Source organism: Protopterus annectens, chromosome 12.part0 (genome assembly GCF_019279795.1).
Source record: "Protopterus annectens isolate FY-2018-M chromosome 12.part0, PAN1.0, whole genome shotgun sequence".
Lineage (NCBI taxonomy): Eukaryota > Metazoa > Chordata > Ceratodontiformes > Protopteridae > Protopterus > Protopterus annectens.
This window is the reverse complement of record NC_056746.1, coordinates 1,171,015,773-1,171,036,813: the sequence shown is the minus strand read 5'-3', so window position 1 is coordinate 1,171,036,813 and position 21,041 is coordinate 1,171,015,773. Positions and strand designations below refer to the sequence as shown.

At 38.2% G+C, this 21,041-nt stretch overlaps 2 protein-coding genes across 7 annotated transcripts in view; one reads left to right on the top strand and one right to left on the bottom strand.

The window, feature by feature from the left end:
- The window catches only part of TTI1 (TELO2 interacting protein 1), a 532,791-nt gene extending 512,714 nt beyond the window's left edge, over positions 1-20,077 (bottom strand). Inside the window, exon 1 of one of the 2 annotated variants that reach the window (XM_044090198.1) lies at positions 19,993-20,077. Coding sequence is in view for 1 of the 2 variants with exons in the window: in XM_044090197.1 (XP_043946132.1) it covers positions 19,559-19,594 (36 nt within the window). In the remaining variant the exon portion in view is untranslated. Of the gene's footprint in view, positions 1-19,558; positions 19,965-19,992 lie in introns of those variants that run through there. The other variant, XM_044090197.1, reaches the window with a different exon arrangement.
- The window catches only part of RPRD1B (regulation of nuclear pre-mRNA domain containing 1B), an 866,932-nt gene continuing 865,869 nt past the window's right edge, over positions 19,979-21,041 (top strand). The window contains exon 1 of one of the 5 annotated variants that reach the window (XM_044090202.1): positions 19,979-20,620. In XM_044090202.1, the coding sequence (XP_043946137.1) occupies positions 20,470-20,620 (151 nt within the window). In that variant the 5' untranslated portion in view covers positions 19,979-20,469. The remainder of the gene's footprint in view (positions 20,621-21,041) is intronic. The other 4 variants (XM_044090200.1, XM_044090199.1, XM_044090203.1 and 1 more) reach the window with 4 other exon arrangements.

Below are 21,041 nucleotides of genomic sequence, written 5' to 3'. Positions count from 1 at the left end.
AAAAAGGATCTCAGCTATATTATTTCCTCCTACTCCCTAACGTCTGCACAAGTCACTAAGCCTGATGTTTCGATATGCACATGTGAAAACAGTTACAGAATGGTTTAGCACAGGAGTGTCCAGCCCGCGGGCCGCATGCGGCCCTCAGAGCTCTTCCATGCGGCCCGCGACCCTTAAATTTAAATTTAATTGAAATTTAACTTTTTTTCCGTGTGTTTAGACGTCCGCATACTTCTGCTGTTCTGCGCATGCGCCAACTTTCTTTTTTCACGTTTTTTTTTCATACCAGCGTCTTTCTGCTGGTATGCGCATGCGCGAAAACACCGTTCGGTCGTTTTTTATATTTGTGGTAAAGCTGAAGGAAGGAGCGAGATCGTGGCAGAGAGAGAGGATTTATTTCAGAGTACACACTGACTACACTACAACATAGTAAAAGGTAAGCTAAGTAATTTTCTGAGTTTATGCAATGCAGACAGCCTACTAGTGAGGAAAGCTACTGACGATGGATGAGTTTCAAACTGGAGAAGAGGTAAAGATGAAACTGTTAATCTCTTAAGGCGGTGTGGGGGGTTTCATTGTCAGACGTTACCAAATTCTCTGATTCTGCTGTTTTTTATTTTTATTTATTTTTAACTGAAAGCTATTTTGTCTTTCAAATGCTTGACATTATTTTCTAAAATGCGTTTGTTTAAGGTTGCTAAGTAACATTTTTGTTTTCTGCTGAAGTCAAGACTGCGTGAACTGTGACATGGGGATATTGTCAAGCGTGAAGCCGCAGTAACATATTACAATTACAGGCATACAGACAAGACTTAGTAGCTGCATTGGAAGCTGTGTGTAACCATATGTTGCTATCTGTTGCCCTCTCACTCCTTCAGTATCTAAACCTGTTTCTCCTGATGTGTACCTTCTGGACGTAACCTCTCAAACTTCAATCTGTAGTAGTGTAAAATGTGGAGCATCCGCTCATAATGTAGAAAAGTAGATAAAATGTGTAACTCTTGGTATCGGCTTCAGCTAGGAAGGTCACGACACGGTTAATGACAGTTTCTTCATAGACACAAAATTTATTTTACTGACTTGGTTATGACTGTATTGTGTACTGAAGCTGGTCATCAAAAAATATTTACACTTGACGTCTGACAGATCTTTTTAATGTGGAATCTTTATAAGACTAAAAATGAAAAGTGCTCCTTATATTGAGAGTTCGAGCTAAGGTTCAGAATCAAAACAATTAATTTTCTAATCTAGCGTGTGTAGTAAAATGGAAGCCTTCAAGGAAATGTGTGTGTTAATTTATCTTTGCTTATGGGAGGGGGTGCAATTGGTGCGGAAGGAGAGGGTGGTGACCCCTCTCATCTGTTCAGATGTTCGTAGAATGTCTGTCTTATTTTTAGTCTTTTCCCCTCTATAAATTTGTCATTTTCTGGTAAATCGATGAGGATTAAGTCGCAATGGTGACATACACTTGAGTTTCAGAGTTCATATCCTTCAGAAAATGCATCCTAACTCAAATCCTGTTATTCTAGCAACTTTCTAAGTTTATAAGAGCAGTTTTTAAAATTTGTCCTTTTGGGGCTTTTTTCCACTTCATTTTAGGCTTTACCAGATTTCTTGCCCTATCAGGTTTTGTGGTATGGGGTGGATGTTGGGTGGGGGGGGTGGTCATGATAGCTGGACACAGCAACTGTATGTACAGTATAATAAACATGCTTCAGCTTTTATTTTCTGTCTAGTCTAGTCTCTGGGGAAAAAAAGATTGTTTATTCTGTAAAATTATGCACAGACCACAGGTTGGAGACCTTCTACAAAAATAAAGAACTGCCTATGATCACTGCTATACCACTCACTAGATTTAACTGTTTTTTAATAATTAGAATGAGATATTATGCATTTATTAATTTATTTATTGTTCAAATTCACCTACAATACAGCCAGTGGGCCGACTTTGTATTAGTCCGCATATACCTGGGGTCTTTTGCTCTTTAGTTTACGATGTGTCGTTAGAGACTTTCTCTCTCTCTCTCTTTTTTTTTATTGCTCTTCAGTTTATGTGAGAGACCTTTTTTTTTTTTTTTTTTTGTCCTCACTTGCCGTTTGCCCCCAGACCATTTCTGTTGACTCAATGCGGCCCTTGCAACTGAAAAGGTTGGACACCCCTGGTTTAGCACATCACTTGAAATAACAGATATTGTTGAAAGCACATTAGAGCAGGATTTCAAATTCAGGAAGAACAATTTGTAAAACAGTTTATCCAACTGAAGTGACCAGTGCCTAAAGTGCAACAGCATGCAAAGGTGAACTCCAGTTTCAGTTCTATTAATCTCTTGCAAATTGTGCCAAACCACACATCTCATGTTACAAAGATATGCATTCACATGCTCTCCCATACGAGGGTCATAACTTTTGTCCAGCAAATTACTCCTCTGACAATAAAAACATCTGTCAAAAGATAACTGCACCCTAAAACTGAGAAAAGGTATGTTTGTATCACATTTTGGCACACTGTACAGTATTAATTGAACCTGCAATAATGTGGTTTATATATTTTGCCAGATTTATTATACCTTTAAACAGCTTAACAGGGAATGCCATTACATAATTCAATTACTCTATCACAGCAAGACAACTCTTTTAAAGCTTAATAATGCTTACAAGCTATTACTAATTTGGGTATTTGGCATTCACATTCAACTGTTCATGGAGCTGTACTACACTAAAGTAATCTGCTTGCCGAGTACTTCTGCAACATCTGCTATGCATATTCTACCTTGTATTTAGTGAGCAAACTTGAATTTGAATATGGGGCTTCACCTATTAAGCAGAAAGCTTTAAGTTAAAACAGTTGCCTGTAGGTTGTAACTATTGATACTTACCTTCTTATTGTAGTTTCCTAATATCTTTGTGGTCTGGCATGGGCCAAAACAGTAGTTGGCATTTGCCATATGTTCTTAAAGCCTACTGCCTTTTGCATATGTACTGATATATGAAAACATTACATACATAGCTGTGATGGTAGAAAAACTACATACTGTCTAGTCTTTGTGTAGCTAGTATCTTTCAGCTGACTACCTATACCCCTTTCCTTAGCCCACTACCCATTCTACGCCTTCTTGAAAGATTACACGATCTTACTCAACCTATCCCACTCCTTCTTGAAAGACTATGTGGTCTGATACCACTATTCACTACTCCTCTGCTGAAAAGGCACCGTCACATCTATGATGATTTTGTATCCTTAACCTAGCAGGTATGTCCTTTCATCTTCTATCTATCCTCATGACCTGTCTGGGCCTATGCCTCACCTAGATTCAAATGAAACAGGTTTGGCTCCTTTAGCCTCTCATTGTACTATTCTGCACTCCATTGCCTGTATTACCCTGATGGTCTTTTTTTTACATCTTCTAAACTAGCCTAATATCCTTATCCCTGGATAGGCACAAGAGCTACTACACCTGAGGAGGTATCCAGAGAGAGGCAATATAATGTCTATGTTTCTCAGACCTATTTATTCAAGCATACCGTCAAGCATATTATGGACCTTGGCTACAGCTTTCTTAGTTTGCATCCGAGTAGTTTATTTCTGTTGTTACCATTATGCCAAAGACTTTTTCCTGGTCTATACTTTTTAGTGTCATGTCTCTGAGTCAGTATTCCTCTTTGGTACTTTTAGAGCCCAGGTAAAATACATTACATTTCCTTGCATTATATGCCATTTTAAGCCCACTCTACCAATCTCATCAGGTACATCTGAATGCTTGCTTTCCTACCTTGCTCTGTCCTTTTGATCTTAAGTCATTTGTCTTTAGGTATATCTGTTCAAAATACTCCAAATGATGTTGGCTCTATGAAAATTTGCAGGGAAAGTTTTGCACCACTCCTACACATATACACCAATACTAAAAATGCTACACCTCAGACTAACAGGGATTCTCAAACATACCACAAAATTGATCTTGGTGTATGTTACACACACTGATCTTGCTTTTCTTACTGCACTTCAGACAGAGAATGCTTCTGGCTTCAGTCTTAAGACGACTGTGACTGACTTGTAGCCCAATTTGGCCAGAGAAAAGGTTACAATATGCAGGGAACACAACTGCCCCATACTGGTTAAGGACCAAGTCCAGGACATGATCTTCCTTGATTTGGTATGAACTAACTGGTCCACAGAGATTGCATTTATAGGTTCATAGGTAGGTACTAGGCTATCGGCCCAAGGGCCTACGTAAGCCTAGCCAGCAAGGTACCATAGCTTATGCCACCCAAGAAAGTTATTTTCCTGTGCTGGAGCTCTGGGTCTGACATAGCTTTATATGTTAGGCAAAGATCACCTCGGAGTAGGCGATATGCTACGGAGTAAAGCTGAAGTTTTTTTGAGGTGGTCAGTGTAGGGCATTTACTGGCATTAAATCCCAAGTAAATTTTCACTTGAGTATTGATATTTTGTTTTTTAGTTTTAAAGATTATTGTAGACCTTTTGGCTTCCAGCACAGATTTATGTATTTTTATTTATTTATAAATTCAATATTTAATATTTTAGTACCTTACATATTTTAACATTTTAATATTTAGTATATTTTAGTATTTTCAATACATTTTATATTGTAATTTTGATACATTCATTTTTTACTGTGTACTAGCTTTTTTTATGAATGCATTCACAAGTAGTTTTGGAATGTTCAAAGTAGCCCTTTAGGTGCGTTCTATAGTGATTTGAACTGATGCAATAATTGTTTTGATTTGTTGCCAAGGTTTTTAATTTACAACAAAAAGTATTTAAATGCATTAAATTAATGGTTTTATTGATTCTGATGAAGTCTCGTACGTAGAGATGAAAGCGCGCTCAATCCATGTTTGTTGTGCTTTGTGCTTTTGGTGTCCGTTTGTTTATTAAAGCAATTATCCAGTAACGAAATATTCTTTGGAGCGGGGTTCATTTGGAGGATATCCCTTTATTGTACCGACCAGCGGATTGTGTGTTTTTCATCTATTTGTTTTTCGGAGTTACGTGGTGTGTGTGTGTGGTTACTGGTGTTCTGCTGATCGGTTACGAGGGATCCCCCGTGATGGAAGAAGACAGGTCATTGCTGAGTCAGTTAATAAGGGTCATACAATCTCACTCCCAGGACTCTAACAGGCTGGTTGAACCTATTGACCCGTGTTGCTTCTATTCCTTGTGCGCAGGGTAGTCCTGCGAGTACGGATAGACCGGAAATGACATTACGAGGCAGAGAACAAGGAACAGGAACTTCCCATTCCCCTAGCAGTGGAGAGCGGGTTGTGCGTAATTTTTCTGGCAACAGGATGACTAGAACTGTACCTGGAGGAGTGCAACGATCCTTGGATGGATACAATAACATTAAATTTACTGACTGGCTGGATAAGTCTTTCTCTTTAGTTGTCGACTAGGCCGAGAGAATACCAACAGGGAATGTGTGCTTTAAGGACAAGTGTAAAACTTTTCAACACGAGCTGAACAGGTATCGGAATTTATCTTTAGACAACTGGTATTTAACGCAATGCGTTGAATGAAAGATTGTACCCAAGGGACTTAGACTTAATAAATTCCCTAACAATGTTTATGGGAATGATGAACTTTTCAAAACAATTTCTGATTTATTAAAATGATTGTGGTCTTGCTATTTTGAAAGCTATGATAGTAAGTAACACTAAAGTCATGGGTGATTGTAAAGTTTATATTGATCGATTATACCATGAAATCAGTAATGATTTATTATTCACTATTACAGAATATAAAAATATATATTGTAAGGTACTTCAGGATGTTGAGGTTTCAAAAAATTATAAAAGGAAATTGGGTAAAATTGAATGTGACATGTTAGACTACAGGGAAGGGAGAGCATATGTAAGCACTGATAGAAGGAAGTATAATAAATACCCTTCATATGCCCCATTTGAACAGTCCAATAGGAGGAATTACCATCTTAATTATGTACAAGAAACAAGGTATCAGGATACCGATTCCTCTTATAGTAACTATAATACAGGTTACAACGAAGTTGGAAGTATTGATATTAGGGACCCCATTGACCCTTTAGGGGAAGGACAGGGGCCCCGGAGGTCCGAAAGGATCAGGAATCAGAACAGTCAGCACTCCTATGCAGAGGTGACGGGGAATTACCACCAGAGAAAGCAAGTGCGAGCGAGATACTGACATGCCAGCTAGAAGGTAACTATTTTGAAATACAAAATGTACATAATAACTGAAGTGGTACTCTGATGAATTTTGATGTTGTTCAGAATACACCATTTGGAGACCTAGACGATTTAAATAATGGTAATAATGATATAGTTTTTGATTATTTGGGCACGGGTAAATGTTCCATGCATTCCCAGAATAATTTTAATATTTACAACTATACAGACGTGGGGATTACCCCAACATTTTTTTGGTCTTTTTACAAAGGGATTTACTTTTATACCCAAAAGGAAGCCTAAGGTTGATGAGATTATACTTGACATTAAATTATTTGTAAGAAAGCTTAATTTAGGGATTTTATTTCAAGATCAACACTCGAGAGAAAAAAAGAGTATTAAAAAGGAGGAGTACATTTAACCCCCTTCTCCAACAGGATGTTTCTAACTTTGAGGTGTGTACCCTTAACATGGTAAGGGAAGGCTTTAATAGCAGAAAAGCTAAACAAGTCCACAATAATTTATCTGCTGAGGAAATATGTATTCTATCAGTTACAAAGTAATGAGAAGCTTAGAATTATGAAACCTGATAAGGGGGAGGTGTAGTTCTTATGGACCAATGGGACTACACCAATAGGATGTTAGAGATTTTGAACACGGGAGATAGATACCAGATTGTCTCCAGGAATGAAATTAATATATGCTACAGGAAAATAGATCTTATACTGGAGGATAACCTTATGCAAGGTTTAATTGATTTAGATCTATATAATTTTTTTGAGGGTCCCAAAACCGATTATTCCTGAGATATTTGGGATCCCAAAAATACATAAACAAGTTGATAATCCCCCTTTGAGGCCCATTGTCACATCTCAGGGCTCAAAAACTCAAACCTTAGCCATATATGTGGACACCAAGATAAAATATTTTTACCTGGGTTACCCACATATTTTAATAGACTCTTGGGACCTTTTAGAAAAGTTTAATGCTATACCTTACCACGACGATTACTCATTTGTAACAATAGATGTCAAGGATATTTTTTCCGTTATACCCCAAACTATAGGCCTTGAATGGTTTGAACAGATGTTGGCAGAATTTAATATTCTTAATGGTGATGAGTTTAGACTTGTCCTTGAAAATATGGAATTGGTTTTGAAAAATAATTTTATATATTTTCAGGGGGACATTTATCACCAGCTTGACGGGGTGGCAATGGGTTCGGCCTGTGCCCCAATTTACGCCAACATTATTATGCTTTTTTGGGAACTCAATTATGTGTTCAAATCATCCTTTAAACAACATATTATTAAGTATTTTCGTTTTTTGGATGATATTTTTATTGTTTGGGATGGTTTGGACAAACAGATTGGTGAATTTATTGAATATTTGAGTGGTACTACTACATTTCTCCAGTTCACCTTTCAACATACTAAAGATGAAGTTAATTATTTGGATGTTAAGATAAGTAAGGATAAATTCAATAGAAGCTATAAGTTTAGGATTTATAGGAAAAGTTATTTTTCGAATTCATACGTCCATTTTCAGAGTGATCATCCATTATTTTTGAAAAAGAATGTAGTGAAGGGTCAAATGATCAGGGTTTCAAGAATGACCAGTGATTTTAAGGAATTTATGGAAGAGATGGAAGTAGTCCAAGAACTATTCAAAGAGAGAGGATATCCCAGTAAATTAATTAAGACCATAAAAAAGGAAGTTGTAAAGAAACGAATTAAAATATTGCCCACTTTTAACATTTAATGGTGAAATTAGTATTTTAACCATTGGGAGTGAGACATTAGTTGGTATGGACTCATTAGTGGACAATGGGGATATGAGGACTGATCCGGAACTACCCCGTTTGACTTTAACCTATTATACTGACATAGGATGGTTGCAAAAGGGTATCAATGAGGTTTGGAACATCTTTAGGAGAATGGCCAGCAGACCATCAATTTTTCAACAACCCCTAAGGTTTGGTTACAGGAAGAACAACAACCTTAAAAAGATTTTTGAAAGAAAGGTTTTAAATGGTAGGGGGGGAGCACAAACCAAGACAGGTACCCATAAGTGCGGTAGATGCGCACAATGTCCATTTCTATCAGGTGAAAAGGATCTCTGGATACAAAGTATTGGGTATAGATTAAAGAGTAACAGTTACTACAGCTGTTACACAAAGGGGGTAGTATATCTCACATATTGTAGGACATGCTGGGCCTATTATGTGGGGAAAACTGAAAGACATCTGAGAGCACGGATATATGAACACATGAGAGACATTAACAAAAAGAATGAGAATAATGCCCTGTTTAGACATACATTAAAATGTAAGAATGCGAATATAAAATTTTGGGTTTTGGAAGAAGTGAAATTAGGGGAGGAGGGGTGGAGATTGGGAAACCTTCCTTGAATATAGGGAATTAATTTGGCAGATTAGATTGGACTCATGCTCCCATGTGGGCATGAATGATCATATTTCTATTAAGCCAGCATTGAAATTACTAGCATTAAATCCCAAGTAAATTTTCACTTGAGTATTGATATTTTGTTTTTTAGTTTTAAAGATTATTGTAGACCTTTTGGCTTCCAGCACAGATTTATGTATTTTTATCTATTTATAAATTCAATATTTAATATTTTAGTACCTTACATATTTTAACATTTTAATATTTAGTATATTTTAATATTTTCAATACATTTTATATTGTAATTTTGATACATTCATTTTTTACTGTGTACTAGCTTTTTTATGAATGCATTCACAAGTAGTTTTGGAATGTTCAAAGTAGCCCTTTAGGTGCGTTCTATAGTGATTTGAACTGATGCAATAATTGTTTTGATTTGTTGCCAAGGTTTTTAATTTACAACAAAAAGTATTTAAATGCATTAATTAATGGTTTTATTGATTCTGATGAAGTCTCGTACGTACAGACGAAAGCACGCTCAATCCATGTTTGTTGTGCTTTGTGCTTTTGGTGTCTATTTGTTTATTAAAGCAATTATCCAGTAACTAAATATTCTTTGGAGCGGGGTTCATTTGGAGGATATAACTTTATTGTACCGACCAGCGGATTGTGTGTTTTTCATCTAAGTGTAGGGCATTTGTTTGAGGCCAGTAATCCTCTTTGTGAGGTACTTCTGTGGCCTTTCCAGCTGCTGCAGATGTCTTGTGCGGTACATTCCAAAAGGGGCATTGCACTCTATAATGGGTCTAATGAGGGACGAGTAGAGGGGAACAATGACCTCTTTTTTCCTGGATGAGAACCCTTTTATGATGAGGTGTGCCACGTAGAAGGGCTTCCTGACTACTGTGGCGATGTGAATATCAAAGGAGAAACTACTGTCCACCAGGGTCCCAAGGTCTCTTATCACGCATTCGGTGTTAAGTAGATTGCTGCCTATGTGGTAGTTCATGGGTACAGAGTTTTTACCAAAGGAGATGACACTGCACTTTTTGGCATTGAGCTTGAAGCCATGGCTCTGACACAAGGCATCTGTCTCAGCGAGTCTAAAAATTTCTGGGCATACACGTTTGACTCTTATTTGATAGTGGGATAGCTTAAGTCTCCTAGGAGAATGGTGTTTGGCTTAATACAAAGGGACTCCATACTGGTTAGGCACAAGGTACGGGCCAAGGGGGACATGGGGGGGGGGGTCCTGTACTTTGCTACGATGTAATAAAGGGTTTTGTGTATAGTAAACTGGATGTGGAGGAGGTCCAAGTTGATATTTTGTCCAAGTCTGGAGGTGAGATTTTATTTTAAGACTACAGGGACACCACCATGTTTAGTGCACATTTCTAATATGGTAGGCCAGTACGAGTGAGGAGCATTGAAGCCCTCCGCTGATGGAGTGCTTTCCACTGGTCCTGAACCAAGTCTCTGTGACAATGCATATATCAACATTTTCCAGGGTAATTAAGTGCTTGTAGGGTGTGGAGTTTTTTTTTTTTTTTTTTTTGTTAAGGCTTCTAGCATTGAGCAACAACACCACAATGTTGTCCCGATTCAGTTTACTTATGTTAGAAGTTTTAGAAGACACACTTTGCCTAAAAAAGGTACAATGGGAGGGGACAAGGTTTTAACAAATATATGGAAGCTTGGGGGGGGGGGGCGCAAGCCATCCATGCAGAGCAATTTGGACTGCCTATCATCTCTTCGCAGGCTTATATATACTGTGCCCCTTAGAATGATATCAGAATCTAAACCAATTGTTGAAATCAGTTGTTTTTTGCATCATTTCCAGTGCTGGTAGAATACTGCTCAAGGCTAGATTCATACCTGCCACAATCACATATTCTGAGAGTTCCATCATGTCTCTTCATATAGTCCAGGAAGGTACATCTTGACAACCACATGCACAATGACTGTGTCATATGTATACTCGTGGTGCAGGGACTTTTGTACTTGTGTGATGTGATGAATCCTTGTGTCCGACAGGCAAATGACAGTGATCCTCTTTTTGTAGACTGGCAAGTGATGCATCAGTGTGCCTCATTGTAGAGAAACCTATGACAAGGATATTAGTATGGGAGTTGCTTTGCCTTATTGGCTTTTAGACCAAGTCTGTGCGACTCAGATGTATGTTTCACGATGGGTGTTACCTGTGATGTTTGTGTGGTTGCTGTGGGTACTTTTTTTATTTACATTTAGTTGGCCTCAGTGATTTAGGTAGGATATTTATAAGACTCAACGTATATTATACGGCCTAAGTGTTTGAGATTAGGGTGTTATGTGCTCCTGACAACCCTGTTATTTGTAATGGATTTGTCTGAGAACTTTGTCTCCAATAATATTAAAGAATTCCATCTGTCACACATTTGTGTATACTCATTTCATTACTTAAAATGTGATGATTTAATAAAGATTTCTTCACAAATCTAAAAAATGCAGTCTGAAGAAAATATAGTCACAAAGAAACAAAACAAAAATTGTCAAGTCTTTACTAAACAGTACTTGTACTGCAATTAATCCAAAATAGTTAAGTGAATCGGATAGTACCCCCACTTCTATCTCTATGCCTCTGTACTATAACAGATCCCAGCAACATTTCAGGGTGTTAGCAGTACTCGCTCACAGTGGGAGTTTTTCCTTTTATTTCACAACTGTGCAGTGTAGTAAGAACAAGAACTTTTCCAATTCAGAACTCCCAATTTTAGGTACACACACTGCCTCTTCTCAATTCTGCCTCCTTTCATTACAGGGGTCTTTGTCAAAACACAAAAAGAAACACAAAAGGAGCTAGGGTAATTTTAAGTAACTTCAATTTATCTCAATAAAAATAATAAAATTAAGACAGAGCAACTCGAGTTTTCATATACAGTGGATATAAAAAGTGTACACACCCCTGTTAAAATGCCAGGTTTTTCGGATATAATTAGACCACAATAAATAATTTCAAAACTTTTCCCATCTTTAACGTGACCTGTAACCTGTACAATTCAAATGAAAAACAAACAAATCTGTTAGGGGAAAAAATATAAAAGATGTACAATAAACGAATTGCAAAAGTGTGCACACCCTTAAACTAATATTTTGTTGAAGCACCTTTTGATTTAAGTACAGCATTCAGTCTTCTTGGGTAGGAGTCTATCAGCATGGCACATCTTGACTTGGCAATATTTGCCCACTATTCCTTGCGAAAGCACTCCAAATCTGTCAGATTGTGAGGGCATCTCTTGTGCACAGCCCTCTTCAGGTTACCCCACAGATTTTCTATTGAATTTAGGTCTGGGCTCTAGTTGGGCCATTCCAAAACTTTAATTTTCTTCTGGTGAAGCCATTCCTTTGTTGATCTGGATGTATGCTTGGGGTCATTGTCATGTTGAAAGGTGAAATTCCTCTTCATCTTCGGCTTTCTAGCAAACACCTGAAGGTTTTGGGCCAAAAGTGACTGGTATTTGGAACTGTTCACAATTCCCTCCACCTTGACTAAAGCCCCAGTTCCAGCTAAAGAAAAACAAGCCTAAAGCACGATACTGCCACCACCATGCTTCACCATGGGGAAGGTGTTATTTTGGTGATGCGAAGTGTTGTTTTTGCACCAAATGTACCTTTTGAAATTGTGGCCAAAAAGTTCAACCTTGGTCTCCATCGGACCATAACACATTTTCCCACATGCTTTTGGGAGACATAATGTAGTGTTTTGCAAATTTTGACGGGGCCTGGAAGTTTGTGTGTAAGAAAAGGCTTTAGTCTTGCAACCCTACCCCATAGGCCAGGCATATGGAGAATACAGGAGATTGTTGTCACATGTAGTACACAACCAGTACCTGCCAGAAATTCCTGCAGCTCCTTTAGTGTTGCTGTAGGTCTCTTGGCAGCCTTTTTGACCAGTTTTCATCTTGTCTTTTCATCAGTTTTGGAGGGACGCCCAGCTCTTTGCAGTGTCACTGTTGCCCCATATTTTCTCCACTTTTTGATGACTGCCTTCACTGTGTTCCATGGTATAGCCAATGCTGTGGAAATTATTTTGTACCCTTCTCCTGAATGACACCTTTCAACAATAAGATCCCTTTGGTGCTTTGTACGCTCTCTGCGACCATGGCTTTTGCTGTAGCAGGCAACTGAGTAAATATCAGGAAAATCCTACTAGGGCAGCTAAACTTCATTTGGAATTAATCAGAGTATTTTTAATTTATGGCAGGTGTGCACCCAAGAAGACTGAATGTTGCAATTATAACACAAGGTACTTCAAAGTATGAGTTTAAGGGTGCGCACACTTATGCAACCAGTTTACTGTATTTTTTTTTTTATTTTTTATATTTTTTTCGCTAACAGATTTGTTTTTCAATTGAATTGTACAGGTTATAGGTCACATTAAAGGTGGGAAAAGTTTTGAAATGATTTATTGTGGTCTCACATTTTATATCACTGTAGATGTAAACTTTATTAGCAAGATAAGGCAGATAAATGTTGCTTATACTCTTCTTTTTTAGAACTCATATACAGTTAAAAAGGTTTTAAATAAATCAATAAATCACACCAACAGTCGAGACCACAGATGCTACGAACAGAGAAACAACACGATTGGTTTAAAATTTGAAAATTGTTGAATACTATAGACAGAAGGATTGAACCAATGAGTAACTCACACCAGGAGTCTATGTAATTGGCAAGTAAGAAAAGGTAATGCCATGTGATTGGGTTGAACATAGCCTATGACGACATAATTAATAGGGTCTGCCTGATGGGTCATTACTTGAAATTACAGAAAGGTATTGGGCATATATGGTGACCACATATGCCACAGAGCTAGGATAGTGGGCCAAATAGGAAATAATGTGAAATCATGTGTGTGATTATGACGGAAGAGCTTGTAATCTTTAAAAAACGTGTGTTTTAGTTTAATTTAAACACAGCCATATAAATAACTCTTGAATGGTACAATACAGAATAATAAACTTAGGTTGAAGGAAAGCAACCAGCACTTTCACCGATGCTTCATCAGATCTGCCTGCCAAGAAGAAACGGTTAAAAGATGGAAAACTATACACTAATAACAAATATCACATTCACCAGATCTGCCCTGTACAATGCCTCTTTTGCTAAAACCCAGTACAGTTTTTGCTGCCGCCCCCCCCCCCCCCTCCCCAGACCTGCCTGCTAAGAAGTAGTGGCCTAAGGTGGAAGAAGTGGTAAAGAAGCTATTCTAAAACAAAGAAGCACTGTGTAATAGCAGAACAAATGTGATAGGTGTTTATACTCTTTTACAATTAAGAATGTTTAAACTAAATCAGTTTACCAGTCGAGAACATGGCTGCTAATGAACCGAGAATCAAGATCATGGCTGGTTTATATTGGAAATTCTTGAATACTATAGGTAGAAACAAAAAAACAAATAGTAACTCACATAAAGGGCCTATATGACTGGTGGAGGAAAAATAGTAGTACCATGTGACTGGACTGAAAACAGTCAATGAGGGCATAATAATTCAGGTCCATGTTATATGTAGTAATTTGAACACACTTTAGTAATATGGCAGTGAATAATAAGAATTTTACTACAGCATTTATATTTACATTCTGCCCAGAAGCACCGGACATCTGTAGAACAGTTAGAAAGTACTGGCACTGTCTATCACTGGACAAAGAATTGGCGGGTATCCTTAACTATGGTCCTACCATAACATTTAGGAGAGGAACAAATATGAAACAGTTATTGGAGAGGAAACCAAAAGTTAACAAAGGAAAGGGAGGGACAAATAAATGCGGAGCATGTAGATACTGTTCCTATATAGAAACTGCAGATACTTTTACTATTAGGAAGGAGACCTTCCATATTAAAGAAACATTTTGTTGTAATAGTAGAAGAATAGTATATTTAGCCCAGTGTACGCAGTGCCCGTCATTCTACATAGGGAAAACAGATAGACGCTTGAAGGACAGAGTTTATGAACATATTTACGCCATTACTAAGGGTAAAGAGGAAAATGCCCTTGCAAGACACTGTATGCGAAACAATGGCCATTCATTTAAATTTATGGCCATTAGTCAAATAACCACAGGCTTACAAAACTTGGTGAATGACAACTTGTTGAAATTAGAATTAGAAAAGAAAGAACTATGTTGGCAGCTCCGTTTAGCAGCCTGCAAGGAACCAGGGCTGAATGAAGTTTGCTCAGTCACATGTATATTAAAAATCAAGAGCTTACTCAGGTAAACAGCTAGGTGTCCTGTTACTAGGAACCTTAATGTTTTCAAGTCCATGTATAGATTATAAACCACCTTTAAGTAGATCACCTACAGTCCAATACAATTTCCTGTTGGAACGTAGAGTAATAAATAACAAATACAAATAATAATACTAAACGGACAAAAAGAAATAATGGATGTTGACAAGGGCTATAATAAGGAGAGTCTTTGACAATAATAACCTCCCAATTGTTAATTTAGAAAGGTACATAGCTCACCTTTATTGCGAGCATTAATAATAGGTTTATAGTAGTTTTTAATACCTTGGATAGAAGTTCAGCCAGCACGAGTGAGTTCCATCTTTAATTAAAGTAGTGATACCTTTACATTAACACATTTTGGACGTACGAGATGTGTTTACATCCATCAGTCAGAAGGGGTAAATTACTTAAAGAGAACTTCAAGTTTTTAATGATTGTTAATGATTTTATATACAAAAAGTGGACATGAACAGGTTTTACAATAAATCTGGTGTAATATTGAACATGTTGTATACAAGAATTAGATATTACACCTTTAACAGTTAGCGGATTCATTTAATTGATTGAATAACGTAATGACGTTATTACGAACTATTTTAAATGTGTATTTTGGAAGTGTCAGTGTTTGTTTGTCTGAAGAAGTTCGGGCATTGTTTTGAATGAAAAACACCAAAGGTGTTTCACGTCTATTTGTTTTAAACCTCTTTTAACAAGTATTGTTCGTTAATAAATATTGTGATACTTGAGACGAAGTCTGCCTCCTATGTACCGTGGTACCAATGCTTTTTTGTTGCCATTTTCAGTCGTGAGGAAAAAGTTTTATGGCTGCTAACAAACCGAGAATCAAGATCAAGGCTGGTTTATATTGGAAATTCTTGAATACTATAGGTAGAAACAAAAAAACAAACAGTAACTCACATAAAGGATCTATATGACTGGTGGAGGAAAAATAGTAGTACCATGTGACTGGACTGAAAACAGTCAATGAGGGCATAATAATTCAGGTCCATGTTATATGTAGTAATTTGAACTTACAGACAGATACTGGGCAGTTTCGGTGACCATAGGGGTCTTAGCATTAGGATAGTGGGCCGATGGTGAATTATCTGAAATAATCTGTACAATTTAGAATAAAGAGCTTTTACTCTCTGAAAAACAAAGGTGTGTTTTGGTTTACTCTAGTAATGGTCGAATACAGACGAATATAATAGTGTGTCCTTTAGTACAAATACAGTATAAAAATATATACAGTATAAAAAAATTCAGTTGAAAATGGAGCATGTCAGCAGCGCTTTTGCTGATACTTCCTCAGGTCTGCCTGCTAAAAAGATATGGTCTAAGGATGGAAAACGTATACTAAAAAATAATGTGAATCTAACAGCAGCGCTTGCTGTCACGTTTTTCCAGATCTGGCTAGCACAATGTCGATTTAGTATAACATAGTGTAAAAAGTTAAGCAGCACTTTTGCTGACCCTTCATCGGATCTGTCGATTTAGAAGACATGGTCTAAAAATGGAATGACCAATAACTATGGAACAAATAAATTAATAATGGTACAAAAAAAGTAAGAGTTACTATAAAATCTAAATTCAGTTTTAACTGTGCGTGTATGCAGTGTTTACAGTCACGCTTATCCAGAAACTGCCTGCCAAGACATCAGGAAAATGATGGCAGCTTTGTGCGAGTCCATATAACCCATGAAAATACATACATTGGCAACATTTCATGAGTGCAGCCATGACTGGTTTAAATTTGGAATCCTCTGATGCCATGGGATTAAAATATGCCAATACACATCCCACAATGGGGGTCCGTATGACTGGTTTAGGAACCATCTTGGCGGGGAAAAAAAGTGGTGCAGTGTGATAGGCCATTTTAAGTCACCCTATGGAATTCTTAACTTTCAAAAAAATGACCTATGGGACTCAAGTCTTTGGGTGTGTGCGCCAATGGGAAATCATGTGTGGTTAACTATCCTAATGGTGCTCCAAAAACCATATGTTTGAATAATTCTTACTTCAACACCAAAAAGACTCATCGATACCCAAGCATCACATACTCCTTTCTAAACCTAAACCTAGAGGACAGGAAATCTATTTCCTTCAGGGGAGACAGCCCTGATCTAGCTCTAGTGGCAGCTGTTGCCTATTAACTGTTTTGCAGAGGATTAGCCAAGTTTCTTCAGACTCTCTGCATACCATTTTCTGCAGTCAGCAGTGTGCTTCCCTGACTTAGTCACTAGCTTTGCTTACTGTATTGCCTTTCCACTGGGACTTTTTTTTTTAAACTGACATGGCTTATTTGGATGCCAGTCAAATCAACAATATTTTCATCAGTATTCTGACGTGAAGTGGAGGCTGTGGCCACATATTCAAGTATTAGGCTAGCTGCCCTTGCAGGCCATTTTCTTTTGCTGTGCTAATAACAACCTATCCCATTTGGTTACAGATTGGGTATCTTGATAATTAAATATATTACCCTTAATGAGAATAACTGGGATCATACCACATATAATTTGAGGGCATCCACGCATAGGATAAAGAATTTAAGAGCTGTATCCATCCATTAGTAGTACAGGGGTAGCTCTGGGGTAAATTTTCTGTTTCCCATCCATAGATACAAGTTGCTCTTGAAAATGGACATGGATGAACTTTGCCTTTTATTGATGGGGAATCTGTTCTATAGCAGTGGTATCCTCTGCAAAATATACCAGTTCCTCCAAACTGGTTGCAGAAGAGGTTTATATCCCTAGACAGAGCATTTATGATGCCATTTGACTTGCTGATGTGCTGCAAATCCATCAAAATCATGGGTAAGAGGATGCCTTGTATGCCAGACACAGGTCACCTCTTAGCTGTCTGTAGGACACCAAGTATAACAAGAGGGCTTTGAGTCGATCCGTTACGACATGGTGTTTACACCTTGTATCCTTCTGGTTGGCTATTAAGGCTTGCAACTCAGATAACTGCTGTGACCTCTGCTAGGCACGTAACAAGAATTTCAAGTCCACCTCCAGGAAGGAGACACTTGCTTAAGAGATGATCACATAAAACACTTTCAACAATTGTTTTAACAGGTGGCAATGTATCCAAGGGCAGACAAGTATAAATTGCTGAAGCTTAATGAAAGAACAGAAAATGCCAGCAAATTAACACAAATTCTGAAGAGCCAGTGACCTCTGGGTCTGTACTGGCTTACGGTTCATGAAGTGGCACCAACTAGTAAAGCTCCATTTTCCAAATAGGAGTTTCTAGTGACAAGTTTCTTTGCCTCCTGTAATACCTGTCCTCAGAAAAAAAAAATGCCAAAAGTTATTGAAATCCTACCATACAGACAAGTCAGATGAAGACATTTAGAACTGGGTTGTATCAAACAATCCTGTGTGAGCAAGCCCATCATGCGAGGAAGCTTGTGGTAGTTTACCATGGCCAGTTTCAACAACAGGAAGAAACACTAGTGCCTAGGCCAAAAGGGGGTCACCACTTTGACCTTTGGAGAGTTTGTCTGAATGTTTAGCAGGACACTGGCTGTCAGCTAAAAGGGGTAAAGGCATACAGGAACATTCCTGACCAGGGGAATAAAAATGCATTGTTTTCCAAGCCTGAGTGCATGGTATCCTGGAACAGAATGCCTTTAATGGTCTGTTTTGACTGGAGGCAAACTAATATGTTGTAAAGTTCCTAACAGAAGGGCCAGTTCCTGAAGATCTATGGGTCGAACATCCATTCACGTGGGTTTATCCTGGTTCTGCTCAGCTCATCTGCCACAATATTATGTTCTGATGGAACATAAGTTACCTTAAGGGCTAAATTGTGCTGAACTGCTATATCCAACTGCCCACAGCTAGTCTACAGAGGGGGAAGGATATGGAGATTGCATTTCCTTGACACTTACGTGTGTCAACTTGTCTTGTGTGTTCAGGCGGCCTGGAACCTTTATTGTGGGGACACTGCCCCCCAAATGAAGTCTGAGGCATCCATAGTCTCCGACAGAAGGCTGTAGTGCAAAAGAAGACCTGAGTTGAAGGGAAGTCTGTTATGCTTTCAAGAAGAAAAACTGAATGCAATCTCCAGCTGGGGGACTTAAATTTTCAAGAATTAAAATGCAAAGCAGCCCACAAAGGGGAACTTATCTGTTCAGTATAAAAAGCAGACTTATGCTGTATATCGAAAGTAGTGAACACACTTCTGTAGCAAATAATGTTTGGCACTGTAGCTGCTACTTGCATCAGAACGTAGTATGAAAAATGGCAGCTCTGACTTGGTGATCTTTGGCAGGATGGCCTGTACAACTCAGGCTACTGCAACAGTGATCTCAAGAAGAACATCTACTTACTAAACATTTTTCCTTCCTGAAGAATGGATTTCCAGACCTCCACATATTAGCAAAACATGGCAACCCCCTGTTTGTTGCACATCTGCCTTAGTTTCTTTGCCTAATGCACATCAAGTTAGGACTGAAAGAAATCGCTTGTATATGTTTTTTTAGAATTGTTTTACATCGTTTCACATAACACATTTAAAAGCTTGTTGTCAAAGAAAATACACCATCAATGTACAAGGAATACACTCTATCTGTGTGTATTACAACCTACGGGAACATAAAGCTACTCTGGCTAATAAAAACAAGCAGCGCTTTTCCTGTGTGCTGTCACTCATCCGCATTTTTACCTCCTGTGATCCCACTCCAGCAAATAAATCTTATCCAGTGCGCCCTCACAATACCTTATGCGTCATGTCCCTTTGCCACGACAAGCGCATTCACATGAATACAAACAGGTTCTTCTTGTAGGGCAGGTTATTTCTTGTTGTCTTGTGTAATATTTCATAAGTATCTCAACAATCACACAAATTCCTCACTTTTTGCCCCTAGCGGCCCATGGAGAAGGGCTGTTCGACTACAGCGTGGGGTAGTTAACTACAACTAACAACTGATTTCATCACCGCCTCTCGCTCATAGAAGAATAGTAGAAAACACACAGAATGCACCTTTTCGCGAGCATCATAGTGCTAAAAACTCTCCTGCGACGCAGAAAACTAGATACCGATTTTACGTCTTTTCTACGGGTGGATCTACACTATACAGTTCTAACCAATTATTAATTCTTATTTAACTATGTTCTAGTTAGCCATTCTTTTTTGCTACAATATCACCTTACCTTTTAGGATATTTTAAAACCGGGTGTCACGGTACTGGATAGAGCGGTTTCATACATCGCTATCAGGCAGCGACACCTATACTTTTCTCTCCTACGTTGATAAACAGCGCCTTCTGCTTGCTGCAAAGAAATCGGTTTTGTTTTCTTTACTTGTTAGTATTTCCTGTGATTTAACAGTAGGCTTTCTTTTTCAAATTGCAACGTGGAACGAAGGAGATAACATACAACTGAAGCCCCGTTCTTTTTGACTCGGCACGTGTAGTTTGGAAGTGCTATTACCCCTTGACCGCAAGGTTGGAGGTTAAGCGGCCATCTTGTTGGTAAGAGAAACAGCTGTTTGTTTTATGGAAGCTGTAGGTTTTAGGAGGCGGGCTGCTCAGTGTACCTGTCAGATTTGTTGTAGACTATAACGGGGCAGAGAGAGAGAGAGGTGGACTACTGGACAGTCAGACCGCTGCTGCCAGTATCACCCAAATCATGTCCACGTTCTCGGAGTCGGCCTTGGAGAAGAAACTCTCAGAACTAAGTAACTCACAGCAGAGTGTGCAGACCCTGTCTCTCTGGCTGATCCATCATAGAAAACACTCAAGTCCTATTATCAGCGTGTGGCATAAAGAACTTAAAAAAGGTAAGGCAGTGTTAATGGAGACTTTTCTTTGTGCTATAAGTACAAAAATGTATATGTGGTGATAAAGTAAGCTTGTTAGCAAACATACATGCATTTTCCGTAGTGCCGGCTTCTGCGTTTAGAAAAGCTCCAGAAGAGCTATCGGATTGGGCCTTTTAAGAATTAGCAAAAACGGGATACACGTATGTCACGTAAGGGAAGAGCATTTTACTCCTATAACATGCTTTTCTTAATTACGTTAGCCTCACGTGTTCCAATTTTTTCCTTTTCATTATTTGCAGCTTTATATTTAGGAGTAGCTGGGTGGTTATGCCTGGGACTGCTCGCGTTTTATGAGCTAATGATTGTATACATTATTGCAATGTTTAAAACTTTATTTTTAAGCAAATAAGATAAAGTAGTTAGGATTATAATTTCGCTT